General features: G+C 42.3%; 1 protein-coding gene and 1 non-coding gene across 2 annotated transcripts; both read right to left on the bottom strand.

The window, feature by feature from the left end:
- Positions 1-38: 38 nt before the first annotated feature.
- SNX5 (sorting nexin 5) lies at positions 39-23,306 on the bottom strand. Its single transcript, XM_059898832.1, has 13 exons — positions 23,140-23,306; positions 13,403-13,507; positions 12,169-12,279; positions 10,988-11,109; positions 9,807-9,930; positions 9,036-9,131; positions 7,708-7,813; positions 7,550-7,625; positions 6,258-6,297; positions 6,082-6,168; positions 4,687-4,846; positions 2,097-2,182; positions 39-829 (listed from the first exon to the last, which is right to left on the bottom strand). Exons 1-13 carry the CDS (start codon positions 23,188-23,190, stop codon positions 779-781), a joined length of 1,215 nt encoding a protein of 404 aa, XP_059754815.1. The 5' UTR covers positions 23,191-23,306; the 3' UTR covers positions 39-778.
- LOC132350052 (small nucleolar RNA SNORD17) lies at positions 18,071-18,307 on the bottom strand. The gene has a single exon (XR_009497809.1). It is a non-coding gene; the product is annotated as a small nucleolar RNA SNORD17 (small nucleolar RNA).
- Positions 23,307-23,341: the final 35 nt, after the last annotated feature.

Raw genomic sequence — 23,341 nt, 5'->3', positions numbered from 1 at the left:
GCGCACCTGGCCTTGTTTCCCACAAAAACACTCCATAGTAGAGCATGGATTATTTTATTGTACACTTTATAAAAAGTCCAAACACACACATACCGCCCCCCCCCATTAGGGAGGGGGTTCACATCTTTCTTAATGTAGATCTGGCCACCTTCTAAATTAGGCCTTATTACTTGTTCTTATACCCTTAAGATGCTTCTTTCCCCTCAAATATTTATCTCCCAACTACAAAAATGGAGTTGCAAAGGGTGTATATAAAGATATGAGATTTTTCTTGCTCTTGTTATAGTACAAACAACTCAAGGTGATTAAAGAACCAGGAGAGTAAGAAAGGGGGAAATTACCTAATGAAGAGATGGAATGTCTCTTACCTGTAGCAAGCGGCTGACTCATCTGTTATAATCGGCACCTACCCTAAAGTCACCGGTTTGTAGGGGCATGGGCACAGGGAACAGTGAGGCAGTGTGTGCCAGGCCACTGCTTACACAGACTCCAGAAGGCGCAAGATTCCCGCACCCTTTCTTAATTACGAAAGACAAATTAGAGGAGAACCCAGTACTTAGATTCTACCCACTCTGAGGTATTAAATGCATAAAGATTAGTTATGTCCAAGTAGCATGCAATAGAAATATCTTTAAACCAACATGGTTAAGTGTTAAGATCTTTAGAAATCAAAATATTTATTCACATAATTTTAAACTAAAGCCAAAGGTAATAAATCTTCCGCGGTAATGATCTGAGTGCAAGTGATGTGGGCTTTCTTCACATTCACGTCCTTCGTTCAGTTGTTCTTGAACAAGTCGATGCAGCTCTGCAGGAGGGAGACGTTGTTCTAGAAGACAGACGTCGGGGCACTGGTGAGGCACGGACCTCAGACCCACCGACTTCGCTTGTCACAAGACATCTGGCCGGGTGCTTGCTTTTCATTAAATGACCCCTGAACCACAATTCCCCTCACCCCAATTTCACTTTGGGGAGTTCCTCACCCTCAGAAGGGCTGGTCAGCACTTCAGCACCTCCACCCCACACCCCAGGTTTGCTCCCACTGCCATCATGCCAATTCCACTCATGTGACTTAACCTAAATGTGGTATTTGAAAGCCTTGGAAAGACTGGATAAAAAGTTGCTAAAAAAAAAAAAAAAGTTGCTAAAAAGTAGTTATGGGTGAGATTATAAATGAGATTACAAATGATAAATATTCACATAGGACTTGGCAGGAAATACTGTACAAAGTTCTCACTTTAAAGGAATTCAAAAAACCTAGAATACTCAGAACACTACGCATAAATGACCCATAAATGATACTTTAAAACTCCAATTTAAAAGGCCATATACAGCAGGACTTAAAGAGGCAAGTGAGTAAGCATCTCTGTTGTGGTCAAAATAAAGGAATTCAAAATACATACAAACGTTCAGTCTTCCCGCTTTAACCAGTGCAGATGGCCAGCGACAGTGACCTGACTGCCCTGGCTCAGACAGCACCCTGAGGCTCAGTATCTGCCGCACCCAGGAACCACCCAAAGAGCCCAGAAACCCTGAGTGAATGAGCCTGGGCACAAAAAAAACAAAAACAAAAAACCCCTAAGAGCTCCCCAGTAGGATTTCAATATGCTCTAGCACTGAGAACCACTGTTCTCCATCTTTTCTGGGCTAAATTATGCTACAAACATTATGAGGAAGTTTTCCTCCTTTTTAAACCAAAAGGGACTTAATATCAGAAGACACTTAGCAAATTCGAAAACTATTTAAAAAAAAAATCTACCATGAAAACTCCAGATAACGAAGAGCTTATAAATGCTATGATGGATGCTCACAAATTACTGGAAAAACTCCTTCAGGGTGTGGCCCGCAAGGACATCAAGAGAGAAGCTGGGTAACCGCCACCAAGAATGCTCTTCTCAAAAAGCAGTATTTCATCAAGACATACGGAGTTTTGGTTTGCAGTGGAAAAAATACTCTGACAAGTGGCTCCCACCCACACCTCAGGGGATTAAAACCACAAAGCAAATGCCATCTGCTTGATGACACTGGAAGAGTGAATTGGTAAATAACTTGAAAAAGACCCCCCAAAGTTGACTTAGTTTGAAGATAACACTTACCCTGGCATGCTTTATTTCCAGTTCAGACATTTCAATCAGATTCTTCCTAAATGCTGCCACTCTCTTTCGTTTGAAATTGATTAGCTCTACAAAGTAAAGTTTACCAAGAAAAACAGAACAATCTTCATCTTTAACTTCCAAATACCATTCTTACAAATAAAATGATCTCCAAAGCTTTGGTACCCTACACCACATTTTCTCACATTTTTGTTATCTCTACCATTGGAACACACCCCCAGTCACCAGGAATGGCCCCTGAACACCTGGAGGTTTCTGAGTTGAGCTGCCTTGCCCTTTCCCTCTAGGAACCAGTGCTTGTGGAGGGTGGGCTAGGGAGGTAGTGGGCCACACGTACTTGCACCAATGACCTTTTTTAAGGATCATTTTTAAACTTTGAAAACTGCTTTTTTGTGGCTATTGCTACAGAACATGCCACCTTTGTGTTTATCCATCATAAAAATTCAGGATCAGTGTCCTATCAGACTCCCTCTGATTCCTTCCACACACTTGTGAACTCAGGCTCTACCCTGCAGCTCTCACCATCACTCCTGTGATCAAAATCCTCCCTTAGCTTAAGCTGGTGCTCAGAGTCCTGTATCTTGTCTACACAGCACCGTCCAACAGAAATGTAATACAAGCAGCCACATTAAAAAATAAAAACTCAACAAATGTATAGTGATTTTAACGACAGTAACTTGGATATATCAGGCTGGTCTTGTCAGATGTCAAAATAAGCTCTTCTCCTTCCCTCCAGGACCAGAACTCCAGACTGACCCATCTGTCTCCCAGGACACCTGCCCACTGCCCTGTGCTTCTGCAAGAGCTCCCATCAATTCAGCCATAACCTTAGAACCTCAACGTAAGACAAACAGCCTAGGAGCCATTTATCTCATTATTCTACAGAGTACTGCACTTTTAAATAGTGTACACCCAGGCTTACATTTTGAATAAGGAGGATACGATCAAACAACAAAGGGACAAACCGTGGGCAATAGAGACAGGCCTAATCTGGCACATTGTAAAGCTTTGTGGCTTCTCTTTAAAAAAATTCTCAAAGCCACTAAACTCTCGCCTATACAATAACCTAAGATTTCAACTCAGTAGTTTTGAAGTGTTCTTTTTCCTTATATATTTAAATTAGCTGTTTTTTTCAAAAAGCTAGAATTTTTATTTAAACTACAGTGCAGCGAGAAGGAGGTTCCTCTGAAAGAATCCAAAGGGCAGCCATGGGAGCGTGTCTGCAGGCCATTTGCAAAGACTGTACAGAGAAGCCCTGTCCCTCAGTGAGGGCACCGGAGTCCTGAACAGAGAGGAGCCAAGACAAAGGAGCAGAGCTCTTCCAGATACACCGGGATTGCAGCGCCACAGAGGAGGGGGAAGGTTCTGAGGAAACAGTCTTATAATGAGATACGGATTCCACATGGAAACCTGAGTTTTGAAGGGGGAGGGTGTTCTGAGGGTGAATCAAGTGTCCACTCTAATTTACATTCACATTCTGGAAGACACAGTCTTTACTTTTTGCTCTGGCATGTTCCATGGCCCCTAAGAACTTCAGGGCAGTGAGATCCCCACTAAGGAAAAGACTACCTATTACACTCATGTTCAATGGACATGGTACACCATCTCCCAATTTTATTTTGTTTTATTTTTTTGGCCAAGCTGCGTGGCATGCGGGATCTTAGTTCCCTGACCAGGGATTGAACCTGTGCCCCCTGAATTGGAAGCAGAGGGTCTTAATCACTGGGCCGCCAGGGAAGTCCTAAATTATATTTTAAAAGCCCCTTACTCTGGAATGGTAGAAGGCAAGAACCAACCCTGTGGAGATGGAATACAACTGAGTCATTATTGCAGACTCATGATCCCTGAAGAGTATATACGCGTGTGCACACATCCTGACATTTCCCCACTGTTGGCTGAAAGGTCTAGAAGCAGAGGCACCCCAGAAGAAATGAGCACACATAGCACTCAATCTGGGCTCCTAGAAGAAATGGCGATTTTCATGGCTGGAGTAGAAAAGGTCTAAGATTAGCACGAAACATCTAATCCTCAAAAATATGGGGGTGTCATAAGGACACGCCAGCTTTAAAGGCACTCTCACTGGCTCAGTCTGGACAGTATGAACACCAAAATAACTTTGTACAGTCATGAATTTTAAAACTTTTTGAAAACAGGAATCCATGAGTCTAACGAAGATGATAAAAAAAAACTATGGGAGAGAAGGGAAGGCTTGTGTTAATAAAGGATAGACAGCACCAAGTGCTGACATGGAGGAGTCGGGGAGGGGACAACTCTGTATTGTATCAAAGGTTACCGAAGTTGGTAACTGTACTGCAGGGATGTAAGAGAAACACAGCGAAGTTTTCAGGGATAAAACAACTAAGAAAGATACAACTTAATCTCAAAAGGTTAAAAAAAACCCAACCCAGATATGTTTATAAAATCACACAAGTAGGAGCACATGTACGTGTGCAAGTGACAAAGCAGAGGATGTATGTGTGTTCTCTGTACCATATGTGCAACTTCTCTCTGTAAGCTTGAAATTACTTCCAAATAAAAAGCAAAAAGTAAATAAAGAGTGGCCCCACTCAACCTTCTTTTGCAGATTCAGAAAGCTGTTCAAATTTCTGGCAGCATTCCTGCTGGTGTGCCTCAGCCAGCTTGACATCTTTGCTTTTTAACCGGGCCTTATCCAATGCCTTGTTTGAATTCTCATAGTCAATGAGGGCTTTAGTGCGTCTGTATAAGAGATCCTGAGAAGAAAATTAACAGATATGATACATGGTAGTTAAACCTATACCGAAAAATCTCTAGAACAGAACAGGAAGACTATCTGAAGTACTCTAAAAAACAGACAAGTACCTTGGGGCACTGCCTAAAATGTCAGACATCAACCATCTCCTGCACCGCCCCCCCCCCTTAAATCTCAACATTAGGCTGGTAATAGCAATGCTTAATACATTGTTGACAGCCTTTCCAGAATTCTCTATATGGATCAAGAGAAGGAACCAAACAGTGACGACTACAGGATTTTTTTCTCTAAGAAAACATGCCACAAGACAAGTCACCTAAAATAAAACTAAACTATGGGGGAAAGAATGAATTTCTACTTCCTGATGACATTTTCCCATTAGGTATTTTCCCTACCTAATTTTATGCTGCCAAGTTTAGTATATTTCATATAAAAATAATTTAAACATTTTTCTTCAGGACAGTGTAGACAGTGAAGAATGCACGTTCCATTCCCAAAGGTCATTCTGCTGACCACTTCACCTTGCTTTTGGTTAAGTAATGCTTTATGACTCAAAGGATGCAGTGACAACTGCAATTCAGTAAAAGATCACAACCCCAAAGCCTTTTCTGCCTCAGAAATAGCCCCTTTGGCATGTGTCCGGTTATCTCTGCATCCAACAGCATATAATCTCCCAAACCATTATCTGTCTACTCAGCACCAGCCCTACTGCCCCTAAGTTCCTAAGCAATGCAAACTAAGGACACAGTGTCACAAAAAGGAACGTCACTGTGAGATGATTTCAATCTAAAACGGAACTGGAGGATACACACCCGCACCCTCAGAATATAACTATACAACTTAAGAACTGAGAGACTGATTTCCCACAAACATCTGATACACAGGAGACCCAGACTTACCTCCCGACCAGTGAACACCGGCCAATGAGCTGACTGCTGGGGACCAGCTCCCTCACGCCAACCATCTTACTGCCAAAGACTCTTCCTCTTTGCACTCCTTGCCCCAAAATACATCCCACCCCACACCCTCAATGGACTCTCCTGTGGCTTGCTACAGTGTTTCCCACACTGCGACTCCTCTGTTATTCCTGAAGAAACTCGAGCTTGCCTCAGTTTACTTCTTTATTTAGGCTGACATCACTTACATGAACAATCCTGACAAATTTCCATCTTCTTTCATTTTTAACAAAGAGAATACATCTGTATCATCAGACCTCTTCTGCGAGAACTCCCTCACCTTAGCAGCCTCTATGTTGAGCATGTAGTATCGGAGGAGCTCTGTCAGCTTTAAGTCTTCATCTGAGGAGACTCGACTCTCTACTTTCTGTTAAAAAACCAAAGGCCACCATCATCTAAGCAGAAATCTACAGATTATAAAATACATACCTTGAAGACCAACATAAAAATCCTTACCCTAAGTTTTTCAAATAGCTCAGCCGCCTTCAACAGGTACCTGCAAATATACACGATTTTGGCTTACGGTCTTAAATCATGTATGAAATATGATCTTATCAATGCTCTAAGACATGAATGGGTAAATTCAGGAGTCCTAGTCTGTGGCGCTTTAGAATTAACTTATCAAAGCAACGCTTTCATCACAAGTGGCCCAATCTAGCAGAGAAGACGGTTACGAAATCGAGCACATTTCCAGTGCCGCACTCACCGGCATTGGCCTCTCTTGCTGCCCCTCAGCCACCTTGCTGTGCAGAACCCGTGTCCCCAAGTTCTTATCCGCTGTTAAACTTGTGTTAGCCAAGGTCAGGTTCTAAGCCATAAATATGCTACTAGTTTGTCTTGGTTCTGCCATCAGCCTGACTCCCATTTTCAAGTCTGAAATACTAACGCCCCCTAGACCAAGCCTAGGTGTAAGTAGAACACAGTCATTTGACAGTAACAGCGAGGGGTGGTTCCAGGATACAGTGCCCACCCTGCACAGAGACTAAAACCCACAGTTGACCAAGTCCCTTATCTATATGGTATAACGTACACCCTCCTGTATACGTTAAATCATTTCTAGATTACTTATCACGCCTAAAATGTAAATGCTATGTAAATAGTTGTAAGTACAACGTAAATGCTATGCAAATAGTTGTTGATGCACAGCAAATTCAAGTTTTGCTTTTTGGAACTTTCTGGAATTTAAAAACAAGTATTTTCTATCTGTAATTGTTTGAAGCTGTAGATGCAGAACCCACAGGTATGGAAGGGGCCAACTATTCCATCTCACACCAGAAATAACTAGAATGAAGAAACTGTGAAAAATTAATATAAAAAAATGCTCAAAATCAGACTGGGGTCATTACTTTACCCTTATGGCCACCTTAACCAAATCTCTTCAAGTCAGCCCAGGGCATTACCGAGTAAAGCACAAGCACCACTTGCCAGAAAACACAAAGCAAACTTCTCTCAAAGACAATTCCAAAATCAAAATAATCAACAACAGACACATGTAAGTTTGACAGAAATAAAGGCTTTGACCAACAGCTACCACGTTTGGTACAGAAGTGCCCTGAGTCCCTTACAAACGTCTTACAAGTATTTACGTTCAGAGGGTGTATAGTATAAAGTGAGTGCTGGAGACTATGGTCGACCAGAGATGGGCTTGGCTCAAGAGCGGAACTGAACCTGTGTAGTCATTACCCATTTTACCACCCAACAGTTTTCAATTAGGGGATTAGAGAAAATGTCTTCCAACAAAAACTTACTTTTTGATGACCGTGGGCTCTTCTAAAGCCAGGCTATGCAAGCAGGCTGCGGTGTGGATGTAATCGTCCGCTACATCTGCAGGAACAAGGACAGACCTTTTATGTGAGCAGAGCTGGCACATTAGCAAACTAAGGGGCTAATGGGCGAACATATTTACTTTTATGAGCGCTGGTCATTCTGTCAGCCTTTGCACAGGAACCCTTGATCCTATCGTAATAGTTACTGAGGAAATGCTTCTCTTGCTCAAAGAAGTCATCTACCTCCTAAAGGGAAGGAAAAAAGAGGTTTAAGAAGCAAAACTTCTAACAATACAAATATGTATTTTATATTATAAAAAAACACTAAAGAAATAAGCTTATGCATAAGTTTAACCTCTAAAGACTAGGGAAATAAAAATAATTTTTTTTTGAAATGGACTTTTCATACTTGGGATTAGGAAAAGTGAAATGCTGGCAGGAAATGTCAACAGAGAGAACCATTTTGAAGAGCCATTTAGCACAGCCCAGTAAAACTCAGCATCCTCTCTAACCTCCAGCAATTCCGCTAGAGCGGTGGTTCCGCCCGGTGGGTGGCTCCCGCGCCTCGGATACCTGCACCTGCCAAATGTGTTCGGTTCCAGACTGGGAGGAAACGCTGGCACCTGGCGGGCACTGACCAGGGATGCCAAACGCCTGTATACGTTAAATGCGTGGGAACAGCACACCTTCAGCTGTGCCAGAGACAGCCCCAGAGCTTCCACATTTCTGACAACGCCCTGTCTTTCTCAGCACCTACACCCTGGGCTCCTTACTCAAGCCCTCAAGTGGCAAAGTCAGACACCAGACAGTAACTGTTATGGTAGCAGGGAGGGGGGCTGAGGAGTGAAGAAATAAACCACACCTACAAGGCTAGTGAGAAACTTGTACATTTATTTCATGTTCTAGAACAGCACTGTCCAATAGAAACATGTGAGCTACACGTGCCGCTTAAAACTTCTGTAGTAACCACATTATAAAAAGAAATAGGAAAAACCCATATTTTATGGTTCTTTCTTCCTATCAAGTCCTTGAAATCCAGCATGTAAACAAAACATAAAATTCAGTTCCTTTATTACACCAGCCAACTGCATCTGTCAAGTGCTCAACTGCCACCTGAGGCCGGGGCTACCAGGGGACAGTGCAATTCTGGAGAATAGCATGAAATACTGGTCTTGTAGCTTATTTTTTAAAAAAATAACTAACTGAGTAACCTCTCCTTACAGAAAAGGAGAAAATGAAGACTTAAGTGTGGAAAGGTTCTTATCCCTTCTCCTGGGAAAGAACGGAGTATTTTTGGAAAATAAGTGAAAATTCAATGAGTAGATAAAAATAACCAAATTTGAAAAAAATTATTTACATTTTTGAGAAGCTAATACTATTTGTTTCACAAATACCTATTCTGAAGAAACAAAAAGTCACCTATTCACACAAAGAGAAGAATTTTCTCAAACAGCTAAAGGCCACTTACCTTAACTCCTGAAAAAAGGACTTCATCAGCACTTTTCACCACACTTTTGAAAAAGCCACCAAACATCTCTTTGGTATTTTTCCGCCTAACACTTAGCTAAGGAGAAATCCAAAACAGTTAACGGTACATATATTTCCCATCAAGTCCTGAACACATTCCAAGTAACTGTTTACTAGTATAAGCATACACTTAAGATACCTCTAATTCCATCGTTAACAACAGATCTAAATATCAAATAAACAGCTAAATCTAAGCACAGGTTGTAATTCTAAAAGTGTGACTTAGGAGATATTTTGAAAAACCATCTAGGTATCAATATCAAGTCTTTGTGCCTTTAAATTCTTGGTAGAATTACTGTTCTGTTATGTTGATTATTCACTGGTTAGAAGACTTCTGAGGAAATGTGTAGGTCAGGGCTTGCCTCATACATATTAAACAGCAAGAAATGTAACGTATTTTTGTAAAAAAGCAAGCATATGTCTCCCTTTCAATGAAAAAAACAAATGTGGATCAACTTAAATTCTTTCGAATAATCCCAAGCTTAACTGAGGGGATAAAGGTCAAAATATTTACATGCAACATCTTATTAAAATGCCTTACACGTTGGATCTATTGCCCTCGGGGAGGTGGGCAAGGGGAGGAGCATCTAAGAAAGGTTTCTGTTGTGTTGATAAGAAACTCAACCTTGAAAGTCAATTTTTCAGAAAATATATCAAGTATATTCTTTGTACATTTTAACTGGATCATGGAAATGGAATAAAAATGCCTTACATCTTGATCATATTCCAGGAAAATGTGAAAGTTGCGATCTTTACTGAGAACAGGGTGAGAGGAGAGCCGCTGAAGAAAGACTTCATGGGAAGACACAGTCTTCTTGAAGACCGCGAGATACTCACTGGAAGAGAAGCGCACAAGGCCTCAGCTCAGCTGACCACCCAACACTGCTCCCTGGGACCTCACTGCGCTGCTCCTCCAGCCATGCAGAACACCTCAACTGGACCCAAAGCAGCTTGGTATAATGTAGCATCCAACTAGGTAATAAGGCAGATCTCGTTTTGGAATCTGTGGAACAGCCACCGAAAGGGGAAGCGATATAACCAGAGTTGATAGGGTACGTCTGTGAAGCCCAAACCCACGTGTACTTAAGCACAAAACACTGGCTTCTTTAAAACCATGAAAACCCTTTAATTTTGCAGCCATGTACACAGCAGTGAGTCTAACAAAGCCTGGAACCATCAGAAACTACAAAGTGGCTTCATCTCAATCTACACACTAGAGATGACTCAGAACTTCCCAACAGTAGGAACTTGAGTCTGTTGTGTTCAGCGCTCTATCCTCAGAGCTGTCCACGGGGTACCAGGCTAATGCGCCTGTGGCAGCGTGCTGAAGAGACTCGCTGAGATGGATGCCTTAGAAGGGAGGGAGCCAAGGGAAAGAAGTGCAAGGATGGCGTCATAAGAAACTGTATGCAGACCTCCAACTATGATACAGAATAAAGAATCCATTCTTCTTTGAAAGAATTACAACCAGATTAAAAGAGCCATAGCTGTGGCTATTCTTAGAATGCTTCTTTGTAGCAGCACTCACTGCCATCTAGTTTCAGCTATACTTCCAGTAAACAAACTTCAGGGAAGAAAGTTTTGTACGTTATCACAGCCTGAAGACTTGTTTATATATAAAGACAAACGTTTAGTTCTTCACTTTATGCCAGACCAACACTCCACGACAAGCATGGTCTACAGATAGAACCACCATCTACTCAGTGTCAGCAGTCCCCAGGGAATCAATGTCTAAAGTACAAAGACCAGGTCCCTCCACCCACACTCTGCAAAATGTGGTTTGAGAAGACAATAGCCAGGTAACTAATTAACTGAAATTAGCTGTCAGATTCTCGTTTCTGCACACATTTTTATTCTCAAAGGGTAGAGCCCCCATCAAGAAAATGCACTTACGCTTCCAGCTCTTGCTTCATCTTGGCAAATTCTTCTTTGGTCATAGACCCTTCACCCTCTCCCAGTTTCTGCATCTTCTCTCGAGGGCCGTCGAAGTCAGGCTTTGCAGGCGCGGGCGGAATCTGCAGTCAAGGCAGTAACTTGTGAGGGTTCTCGCCCCCAGAGACGTGCAACTCAGTGCCTGTGCACAGGAGGCAGGGAGCCCAGTGGGGCTGCCTGAAAATCAACTTGCACTTTTCTCTTAACCTTATTCCTTTCGGCCATTTAAAAGAAGTGTCCCCTACAACGGGCACTCACTTTGACTGCAATCATTTGTTTGGTTAATCAATCACTGGACAGTTGGTAGGTATGACAGTTTATCCTGCTTCAATTGTCAGTTTAATTTATATATTACAATCAATGCTAAAATGAAGCCAATGAAGTACGATGAAGATAATAATCTCTGGATTTATAAAGGAATTTATTCCAGAGGATAAAAGATTCTAATTTTGCGTGGACATTCTTAAACATAAGCTTCAGTACTGATTTTGTTTAACTATTTGGCCAGATTCTTCAGCTGGCCTGGCAGGAAAAGCCGTGTTTCTCTCTCCTTTAAAATCGGCTAAGGGACTTCCCTGGCAGTCCAGCGGTTAGGACTCCACGCTTTCACTGCCGAGGGCGCGGGTTCAATCCCTGGTTGGGGAACTAAGATCCTGCGAGCTGCACAGTGCAGCCAAAAAATAAAAATAAATAAAATCAGCTAAGTCTCTTCCCAGAGCCACGCATTAACTCTCAAGGGCCGAGCACAAAGACAACTGCCCCCTTTACGCCTTCAGCAGAACACACCTGAGAAACCCAGCACACACTACCACCAGCAGAGATCAATTCCACTTGATGGCTGAAAGGAAATGCCAGAGAAATGCCAAACGCAAAGGTAGACAAGACTTTACACCATGAAACTGCTTACTCTCTTTTATTGTACAGAATATAAGACTATGCTTCATCTTACAGCTAAAACGCTATTTTCACATACTTTAGATTTTACCAGTAATAGTGAACACATACTCCAGTTGACAAATGAAATCAGACTATTTTCACAATCTATTACAAAAAAAGTGGGTAAAAGTCTCTCAAAACAAAATGAACAGCAAGGGAGAAGAAATTGGCTTCAGTAATTATTTGATTACCCAAAATGTACTTACAATAAGCCCAGCATAGTCTGTAGTTTCAATAAGAGTTTCATGTAGCCACACAAAGTCTTCATGTTGCCTTGTAACAGAAAACTCTGGGCTCTGAAACGTGGGCAGCGTGGTCTGTAAAGAAAAAAGAAGTAACTGTTAACTACTATTTTCAGATAAAGTGGCTTGGGTTTCATGCAGTGCACTATGGGAAAATTCTGCATAATAGAACATCCAGTTTTTTAATGAGATCCAATAAAGAACAAAGCTAAGATTCAGCACATTCTTTACGGAATTCTAGTCACACAACTCCACCTTTCAGGTCAACTCAGACAGATATAATCTATAACCTATAAACGTAGGCCTCACGCTGCCTGAGTGACAGGTATGTTAATCAAGCCACCAAGGTACGCAGAGAAAACCTCGTGGGAGGGGACCTCAGAGACAACATATTACCAATATTATGCTGGAGATGGCATAAACCAAGAGCTCTAGCTTCAAACTTCCTGACTCAAATTGTGCCTCAGCCATTTACTTCATTTAAACCTGTACCTCAGTTCCTCACCTGTAAGATGGGGATAACAGAATACCATAAGATTGTTAGAAAGAGAAAATTAAGCCCATGTAAACCCTTTACAAAAGTGCCTGGCATAAGACAAGCACTCAATACATTTTAACTAGTATGGAAGGAGAAAGGAGGCTAAAAATGTTCCTGAAAAGATCCCAAGAAATTAAACTTTCTATATTTTTCACAGATTGGCATATTGCTTTTGTCAAATTAAAAATCTGGAGAAAAATTAACACAACATTATATATCGGTTATACTTCAAAGTAAAATTTTTTAAAAATCTGGACGAAAAAAACCTCTTCTGAATCATAATAGGTGGGGTGACGGCCAAGAACTTAGTAAATATGGGCAAAGCAAGCACTTCCCACGCATGCAAATTAAAAACAAAGGTGGAGTTCTGTGGCAGGTGGCTCCAGCTCTGTGGCTCTGCCTGGTTTGCTTCCCCACGGAGCAGAGCACAAGCCACACTAAACACCAGCAAAGCCCACAGCCCCAGGGCTCCACCACAGTAGAAAATGCTGTAAGAAGAGCACTCATCTGATGCTTACTAGGAGCAAGCGGAGGGAGGGGCCTCACTTAGCAGGAGTACCACACTGCACTCAGGTCACTAGGTCTCTTCTCACACCCACTGTGACTAACAAGGCTGCAACCTGGCACTGTTGTTATTACTGAAGTCATTCTGTCACTTACCTTGGTGTGCACTGTAAATTTGACTTTATCCCTCTCACTGAGTGCATCAGGTATGTCAATCTGAAGCGAGGGGTCAACATTCAGGTCCACTGATACAGATCTCAGCTGAAATACATTTTTTGGCTATTAGTCTCAAATTCATTTTAGTCCTAAAAAGTATCCTTTCAAAAAATGGGGAGCTCGTAATTAAAAAGCAGTCTGTATAAGACTTCTATTGTTCTATGTAGAACAAAGTCAGTTGAGATAATATTTGAAACTGTGGGGAAACCTGCTCTTAAATGCATGGGTGGGTCCAGTGAATTCCTGTAATCTAAACAAAGCAACTATATGATTCTAATATCATGTACATTACATACTTTGTGTCCATGAAAAATACATTTAACCAAATACTTGAAGAACTGTACTAAGAATAAGAAGGCTTCAACTGGATAGAATGAAATCTTGAACTTCTTCCATAAATGCCCAAATTACAAGAACATTCAAGAGGCATTAACAGACTGTATGTATATCTGAAAGTTAGAGGCTGGGAAGTACAGAGAACAGTCAGGTGGTATGGGATCTTGGGCGGAGAGATAAAAATCCACTCAAGAGTGGACCTATTTACATTCAGGGACTGTCAAGGAGATGAGAAATCTAGACACAAGAAGTGAATTGTAAAAACCAACAAAGGCCTTAATTATCAGAATTCCATTGCGATTACATATAAGGGACAAGTGTGAGCACTGCCCTGGAAACAAAAGTAAATGATTTTTGTGAGTTGGAAACTCAGAGGAAAATAATATCCAACTCCAGTTTTGCCTGTTTAAAAAGAATTCTTGGAAGAAGTGGCCTGTTAGGAAAAAGTCGTTAAAATGGTCTTCCTTAAAAAAAAGCTTTCCTACTGAATCTAAAATATGATAAATTCTTTCATTCTTAAGACAGACAAGCTGACAGTGGATCTGAAGGCCTGACACAAATAAGAGGTTGCAGGGATTAAACATCCCATCCTTCCCCCAGCCCCCAGCTGTAACCTAGTGCTAAAGTTGCCAGAACCCTCTAGACTATTAACACAAGGAAAATGTCAAGTGAAGACTGGAGTTAAGAGGATGAGAGAACAGGGAATCCTGAGTTTTTCCCTCTAAATTTCCCTTTGAATTCCTTTCTTCAAAATAAAAAGACCAAAGACTGATGAACTTCTGAAAATAGAAAAACTGGTTCTATTAGGTATAAAAAGATTAAACATATTCTCTAAGAACACATGGATTACTTCTCTCTCCTTTGTAGTATTTCAGAAACTGTCAGTACTTCCCTTTTTCCTTCAGCACTGTGACCAAGAAAAAAATTTTTTTAATTTTAATTGCAAAAACCAGAGTGAGCCCTAAAACAATGGCTTTCCTCTAAGAACTAAGGCTCACATTCTTGCCACCAGAACTTGATTTTTAACATCAAGTATTTTAAGATCACAATATACTTAACAGTTCCTGGCATGTCAACCTAAATACATCTTCCAAGTGAATTCTTGATGACTCCTATGAAATATTTGCTTGTTTGGCTTAATTTTCACATGTCCATTTATGAAATCTTTGCAAACAAAGATAAAGCTTCAAGGTCAGGGATACTTCATTTTATCACAGCTGTGACTCTAGCTCTGACACATTTCTGATAAAAGCTTCCTTCCTTCTGATAATTTACCACTGGGCAAATGCAGCATTCAAAAAGACCTCAAAATATACACTAAATTTGACTGCAGAGAATACTGGCCACCCCACTGATCTCATGTTTGTATGAGTCAAGAGTCAGTACACGAATAAAGTGGGTCAGGTTACTGGTGGAAAGATGGGGCCGCCCAGGGACCGTGTCTAAGGTGCATTTCCCTGAGTTCAGCAACAACAGCCATGTTTCCTGAAATTCCATTTCCTAACGAGGTCACAAATCCTGGTTTCCGGCAGTCTCTCAATTTCTGAACACACTGTCGATTCCATTTTAGCTCACTCCAAGCCCAGTGAGCCCGCGAGCACCACAAGGACTGCCTTGGGAATTAGCGTTGGAAGACCCAAGGGGAATGTAATCTAGTAAACGGGGCTCGTTGAAGCACCAGTCAAAGCGGTGATGGACTTCACCAGCCAACATCAGATGTCACCTCTTTCCCACACTCCAACCATACAGAAGTATAACAGCCCAGGTTATTCACTGTGTTACTATCTTCTTGTCAGTAAAGATATTTTGTTTTTTAGTGTAAGAGTATGATGAAGACACAAAATAACAAAAACCACTAGAGGTTTGGAAAGACTGTGCACTGTAACAAGATGCCAAGCACCCAGCTTCTCCAGCAGTAATCACTTTTGCCTAAATATACCACCCTAGGAAGGGACTCAACAATCCCACCACCTGACATGATGAACACTCCCACCCCACCACAAAAACAAAACAAACAATTAAAAAAAAGAAACCCACAACAGATAACACGAAAAAGTCTGCATTTAGGCCTTAAAGAATTGTCTGAAAAAAGATGGTGGCAAAATTCTGAGTATGCAGACCATCACCAACTCAAATGATCCCTATTCACAAGTCAAAGGAACTTTCTTGTATTGTAGCAAGATAATCCTCCAGATAATGAAGCCCATAAATCACCAAGGAGTAAAAAGTTGTGAAATGTTTAAAGCTTCTAAGTCAGCACTGTCTCCTCACTCCGGAAGCATCAACTGTGATTAAAAGCTCAGCATTCCTTTTTCTGCTTGGTCAACAGAACCAACACTCCATAGCCCCAAGGCACAGTACTTGCTAAATAATCAACAGGGTGGAGGGTACAGCGAGTGGGTGACACGCCTCCATAAACTTTCGCCCACTCACCATCTCTGCCCCCTAGCCTAAGTGTGTGCCCAGAGTGCTGCCTTAGCCCTGTTGGCCAACACTGTCGGACCTGGGCCACAGGTGTCAAAATGACTGGGACAGCTGTTTAAAGCAGCAGGAAGAGGCAGGCAGGCGAGGCAGGCTTCAGAACGGAGTCTAACCTTAGGGACGTTAACTTTCCCTTTCCCATTCCCTTAGGTCACTGGTGAGAATCAAATTTAAAACACATTTACTCTCCAATGCGCAATGTTAAGTTTTAAAACAGACTTTCTTTTGTAGATTTCCACAGAAACCACTACATCACATACTCCAAGTTTTAGATGGAGTTTCAGTCCCCAATATACTTCCTTATCAGACTAATCCTTACAGTAAGGATTACAGTGATCTTTGTGAGAAAAAAGGGGGGTAAACAAGCATTGCTTCATTTAGAAAACAAAATTTTAACTGTTTTAAGAAATCTGAAGGCTTGGTAAGAGAGCTGAAAAGGAGAAAAACTAAATCAATCCTTGTGCATTCCCTCACTTGTTCATCAGCCTCCCAGCTGGGGCACCTGACACTGGCCACAGGACAGATGTGCAAAGCTCTGAGCTGCTAAGGACCACTTTTGGTCCAGATCTCACTTATGACTCACTTTGGTACATGACTTTAATTTAACGCCATTGCAAAGCCTCCTCTTCAAAAGGTTAAGTGGCACAGAGATGGCAAAGAGCACCTCTGTGGCTGGGCAACACAGAAAGCCAGATTCAGAAATTCAGAACCCACAGAAGAAGATATATAAAGTATAAAAAATGTTATGGCAGCTGCAGACTCCAGTTTACACTACTGCCATACAGCCAAATGACAAAACACAATGGGAAGAAATCATCTCCACAGTAACTCTGATCTGCTAGAATGGGGTCTAGTTGAATAGCCACTTAAGTCTAACCAGTTTTGTATACATGCAAGAAACTGAATATGCCAGCCCCTATATTTCCATCTTAATTTGAATGTTGCAAGGAAACTACTGCAGATAGAAGAAAAGCCTGCATGTATACACTGAAATGACTTTCCATTCTCCAGTCCCGAAGCAGAAATGTACTTAGCCAGCGCATGCTAACACATCAGTGTGCCTCTCCTTCAAACTGTTTCTCTCCTAAGGATTCTGCTTTGCTTTCCCTTCACCCAATGGCTAAGGTACTAAAGACCCCTACCAGGGAGAGGGGCAATACGACAAATCATCTTTGAATGGTCTGTAAGCAGCATGGAGCCAGAACAGGCAAGAAACAACCAGGCCATATTTCAGCTGGACAGGTACAGATACCTTGCCTAGTCCAATACTCACTAGTGAGGAAATAAATCCAAAAATGCTCTGCGGTAGACACAGTGGATTTGCAGTAATTTCTGAAAACTGACTCACGTGATACATACTTATATTACTTTGTTACTGTTTCAGCTCAAAGGAAGGACGTGCTCTGTAAGAAATTCTAATACTGTATCTTTCTCCGAACCCCTCTTTATGGTTCAAATACTGTAATGGTACTGAATTATTTCTTACTATTTTCTCCCACCCTGAAGGTAACCAAAACTTGTCTGTGTTCTATCCCACTTATCCCTGAGGCACTGGTGCATGAAAAACAATTGAATTGACTGTGTGCAATACATGAGCTGCTTTCACAGGTATCTGTGTTCATCTCCCTCCCCCCACCACTGGCTTCTCCCTTCCTATAATTCAGGCCTGCCAATATATCATAGTCCTCAAGGACAACAGAACCAAAGACTTCTAGATCTCAGCCTACTAACATAGATAATAGTTATGGAAATTAGCCACAAGCTTAACAACTAGATAAAGAGCTGCAGCAAGTGATCAGATTTCCACCACTCATCTTGGTGAGATGAGACCCACAGGGACCCATCCCTGCTGACACCAACCATTCTTACCGGTAGTCCACCAACACACAAGCTGTCCACAGTAGAACACTGCAGACTGCAGGGCATCTGGAGGCTATGCAGCCCAGAGTTCCTAGAACAGAAATCCAGGCTTGGAAGAAGGTCAGTGCAGCGCACTCAGCGAATGGATAAACTGAATCATCATTTCACAAGGCTGCAAGCCCACGAGCTAGTGGAATCCCAACATGGAACCAGAAAGAGATTAAGTTGAATTATTGGCTAAAACAAAATTCACTGTAAAATCCATCTAATTACAATCCATCTAATTGCAAGATACCTGAATTATTTTCAGGAGTTCACAAAGTGAAAGGTTGAACCATATGATCTATAATGATCTCCTAGCACAGAAATTCTGTTGGGAATCAACATACCACTGCTACAGAGGAAGCAGCTGCCACAAACAAAAAACTAATTTCCTCCATTCAAAGCTAAAGCCCTTCACCTACTACTAGATTTCATCAAGTCTCCCTTCCAAAAGTTCCTCCTGGTCTATCAAGTCCACAACTCCTTACTACAAAGCAGTCTTACTTTATGATCAACCCAAGATGAAATAGAAAAAGATTTGAGAATAAAATTTACCTTCACCAACAAAGATGATTCAGCAACATGGATAGAGCTGACCTTGAGCTTGTGTCATGAGTTTAAGACACAAATGGCAGCATGGAGAGAAGAAAAGCTTGCCTGCTTCCTGGTGGGATTCCTTGTACGCCAGTCAGAGGCACCACACATTTCCCAGATCTTTCAGATATAAACATTTCAGCCCTTCATCACTCACCAGATACCTGGTCCCCACTAGCACAACATGTAAGCTCTGTACTGCTCTTCATTAAAGATCAGGTGAAAGCCTTCAGGTTGGCGACACTTGCATTTGTGCTCCTCACCGTTTACACTAACTAGACCCAAAGGCTTAGGGATCTGCCCCTCAAAAACAAGTAAACCATAAACTCTTCTGGCAGAAAACTCATACCACAGATTAACATAAGCAACTATTTTGAGAAAACTACACTTTCCTCTTCAGACCATATAGCAGTGCCTGAAAAAGTTACACCAAGTTTGTAAACGGAAGCGGGGGGCAGGGGGGGGGGGGGAGGGGGGAGTCAAGCCAAGAACCCAATCTCTAAACTAAAGTTCAGTCTCTCCTGAACCTCAAACTGCAACTTCACTCCTCCCTGTGTATTTACGGTTTGCCTTTGGGGTATGAAACACCTGAGAAATTCCATATCCCCCTTTTAGGTGGAAATCTCTCTTCTTAAGAGTAACTCAATGGCCAATCAGAAAATATACAGGTGTTGGAGGTGAAGTATCTTTTTTTTTGGGGGGGGGGGGAGGAACTAGTTTCTCATGTAAAGATGTAAAGAAACTTCTCAATTTGAACCTGTAAAAAAACAAATTTGCTATTCATGCAAGACAAGATGTCCCACTATCCCTTCGCTATTTCAAAAATAACAGGCAGAACTTATAAAGCTCAAAAATACTTTTCTCTGAATAATTGGGTTCATTAAAAGGTTGCTTCCCTAAATACAACCTAACTTCACTGCATGTGCCTTTCACCACTGGCCAGTGGTACTACTGACCTACAGAAGTACATCCTAATTTCCTCAAGCAATCAGGACAACAGAGCAAAAAAGCAGGATTTTTAAACCAAGTTCCACCCTGTAGCACGTTTCTCAGTGAACTTCAATTCTGCCCCACAATGCTTTGTGAGTACTGTGGCATCCGAGCCTCAGGTTTCCACTGTCCAAAGGGGGCAGTGAACTCCAACATAGTAAACAGAGTAGTTTGTAACTCTCAACTGCCCAGAACCCTTTACCATTTTTTGGTAAGGCTCCTCAATACTGGGGGGAAGGCTAATTCTACCAAAGATAGTCAATGATGCTGATGTTTTAAACGGCCTGCTATTTCCTTAGAATTTATCAAGCATCTGAAAAAAAACTTGAAACAAACTGGCACACTAAAGATTAGCCTCTAACACAATCTGACCCACCCATATCACACCATTTTAGAAAGTTCAAATTGGTGATTCTCAACCAAGGGACATTTGACAGTGTCTGCATTTATTTTTGACTGTCACTGATGAAGGGAAGGGAGTTACGGTCACCCAATAAAGGCCAGGAATACTGCTACAATGCACAGGAAGGACAATTCCCCCTCACAAAAAATTATCAAGCCCAAAATGTCAATCGGTAGTGTTCAAGTTAAGAAACCCTGGTTTAAACTGAAGCTCTACGTTAGATGTTAGTCACTTACTAGGTCTCATACCAAATGAGAATTTGGATCTCAGAATCCAGAAAATTCTCTCATAGACGCCCTAAGCCATTTCTTCCTACAGCCAAAAAAAAAAAAAAAGTGGGCAGATCATGACCTGCTATAGTAGTATTCACAAATGGGGATCTTAAGACACTGTCTGCAAGTTACTGATCCAGAACTAAGGCTTGGGCAGCTTTGAGAAGCCACACTTCCCGAATTTAAGAAGTCAAGCCATAAACATAGTAGAAAACTTCAGTCCACAAGAATCACTTACTCTGGACTTGCTGCAGTATTGGTGAAAATTCAGGACTGTTCCTATACTAACATAAATTTTAACACTCTTCATCTAAGCTGGTGGAGAGTGGTGTCCCTAGAGACAACTTCCACACCAGTTAACAATCTGCAAACCAGAGGGGCAGCATAAATGTAAAACGTTAATGACTGGCTCTGGGAAGGAAACACTGTCCACCCAAAGCCCATGTAACCAACTAGTGAAAGTTAAGGTGAAAGTAACAGCACTAGGCTGGGGAGGGCCCTTACAAAGCCCTCCTGTGCGATCATTTGCTTCAGTCCACTAACAAGTTAAGAATAATAAAAATCCCAGGAGACAATCAGGACTGGCACTCCATTTGCCGTAGGTTGGCAAGACTAACGGGACCAAGACTCATCACAATAGACATACACTGAGTCCGTGAGTGGGAGCCTAAACGTGATGCCGCTGTTTAAAGGACCTTTTGGCAAACAGGAGGCCTGGGTAAATATCTTATGGGAACAAGGTCCTGCATAATCTCCATTTCTCTCCCCAACCATTAAAAACTCCAGACACCTTAGAATGTTGATGCAGCCAGTGCGGGAGGCGGGGCGGGGGCTGCACTACGCCAGTTTCTTTATCATGAAGATGCGGCCTAATGATGTTAAAGGTTCAGTTAAATTTCTCAGGGGCTCGACTTAGCAAAACCTTACTTTTCTAAATTTAAAGACCAGAACACCATCTTTGCCATCAGTAGAGGACTAGTTAAACAACAAATTAATCATACAACTGCTTTCTGGGAAAGAAGACAAATCAACACCTTCAGCTCAAAAGGATACGACTAAATGAAAGTGCCAGGCTACCGGATATAGGCCAGTACTCCTGTTTTGCTGAACTAGCCAAAAGTTCTGCAGCAGCACTCAAAATCCTCAAGAATTAATTACGTTCCGTGCCTTACTAGCGGATCTAAACCTCAAGAACCCCTATCCTCATGGAAATCCCAAAGCAATCAGAAAGTTTAAACTTACATTTTCAGCAAAAACGTAAAATATTTCAGTTAACTAACAAAGCTGAATTACAGCAAGAGAACAGTTTGCCCAAGATTTGCCCTCCTGTTATTTCACTCTTGTCCCAAACTCCCCTTTGGTGAACAGTAAAAATCATCTAGACTTGATCCACATCCCAGGACTAGTATCGGATATCAGGAAGGAAAATGAAGCCACGTGTTAGAGTAATATTTTATTAAGTTTATTATTTCCTTATTTCTGCAATTAAAAGAAAAGCAGGAAGATAATTCTATATAATCCTTTCCTGTAGTCACTAAAACCAGGAAGAAGGAAACAGCCTTCAGAATCCTCTTTTGCTCAAGGATCAGAATGGTGGGGAAGTTACTTTAAAAACCAACCACAGGTGTACTATACTAACAAATAGGAAGGTCGGTTGAAGTTGTAAAGAGCTGTCTAAAATAAATTCTGGACCAAGAAAGAAGATGGAAGGTGGGGGATGGAGGGGGGAAATCCATCTACCCAAATTTCTATTCAGCCATCTAAACTTCTAGAGAGAAAACTACCTTTGGAATGTTCTAGAAAGAATGGTTCTCAAGTTCCCACTTCCGGCTTTAGGGAGGGAAAAAAAAATTACTTCTTTCCACTTAGAAAGAAATAAAAATACCCCAACCAAGACCCTATCCTCACGCTTCATTTCAGTAACTAATACAGCAGTGACCCCCTTGCTGAACAATCCGGCAGCCGTATGCGAGCTTTGGCACCACTAGATGAAAAGGTCTCTCCAAAGAGCTGTGGATCAAAGATGCCTTTGATTTCTAAAGAGATGCCTTCCACGTTACTCGAATGTCAGAGCGTCTCGAATTCCTAGATTAGTTTTTTTTTCATTTTCTGTTAGAAAAACGTTTCTGTTGACGATTCTGCACAAAACGTTGCGGCTCATACCAACCCCTGTAAATTTCAAACTAACTTATGAGTAAAGGACCAATCAAAGTGAAGGCTTGCCTCAATCTTCAATTGGCTATGGTGACATAAATTGACTGCATTAGTCACCTTTTAGACCTCAAGATCCAAGCGGCATGGGGGTAATTTACATCAACACGCAAATCTTAAGAGCGAAAATTAAGTTCAACTATTTGAGCACCTGCTAAAAACGACAGCACTCCCTCCCGGAGCGGCGCACTGAGCGCTTTTGAAGTTGTAAGAGACACACTCCCGATACCTGACTCGATTGAATTTCCCCAGTATTTTGGAGGAGCTGGGGCGCGGTTTCGAGCTCCGTCGTTTGCTGCAAAGCGGATCTCGCGTGCACCGCGCGGTCTCCCCCGAGAAGTTTTAGCAACTTTCCACGCCGAGCGCGCGCTCCCGCGTCTCCGGCCCCTGCCCCGCGAGCCCCTCCCGGGAACCAGGGCAAGAAGCGTGGGGTCTGGGAGACCGCCGGGGCCTCCCGGCCCGGGGGCCGAGGGCGGCCAGGGCCTCACCTTGCTGCGGTCCTCCTCCTGCTGCTGCAGCAACTCGGGAACCGCGGCCATGGCGACGCGGGCCTCGAGCGTGGCCGCCTGGCTGTGCGAGGAGAGAAGAGGCTGGGCCGCCGCCGCCGCCAGGGCTCGTCTCGGGGGCGGCCGCGGCCCCGCCTCCGCCAGCCTCTCTGCCCGACGGCGGCGGGAGGCCTCGCGACTCCTC

The sequence above is a fragment of the Balaenoptera ricei genome, chromosome 15 (genome assembly GCF_028023285.1).
Source record: "Balaenoptera ricei isolate mBalRic1 chromosome 15, mBalRic1.hap2, whole genome shotgun sequence".
Classification (NCBI taxonomy): Eukaryota; Metazoa; Chordata; class Mammalia; order Artiodactyla; family Balaenopteridae; genus Balaenoptera; species Balaenoptera ricei.
The sequence above is the reverse complement of the archived record's forward strand: the minus strand, read 5'-3'. Positions and strand labels throughout refer to the sequence as shown.

Coding starts and splice junctions, on each gene's coding strand:
- SNX5 (XM_059898832.1), bottom strand. CDS start 23,190: ATGGCCGCGGTTCCCGAGTTGCTGCAGCAGCAGGAGGAGGACCGCAGC. Junction 9,931..10,987: donor ATGAAGCAAGAGCTGGAAGC/GTAAGTGCATTT, acceptor CTTCTCTTCCAG/TGAGTATCTCGCGGTCTTCA. Junction 2,183..4,686: donor TTCTGAATCTGCAAAAGAAG/GTTGAGTGGGGC, acceptor TTTACTTTGTAG/AGCTAATCAATTTCAAACGA.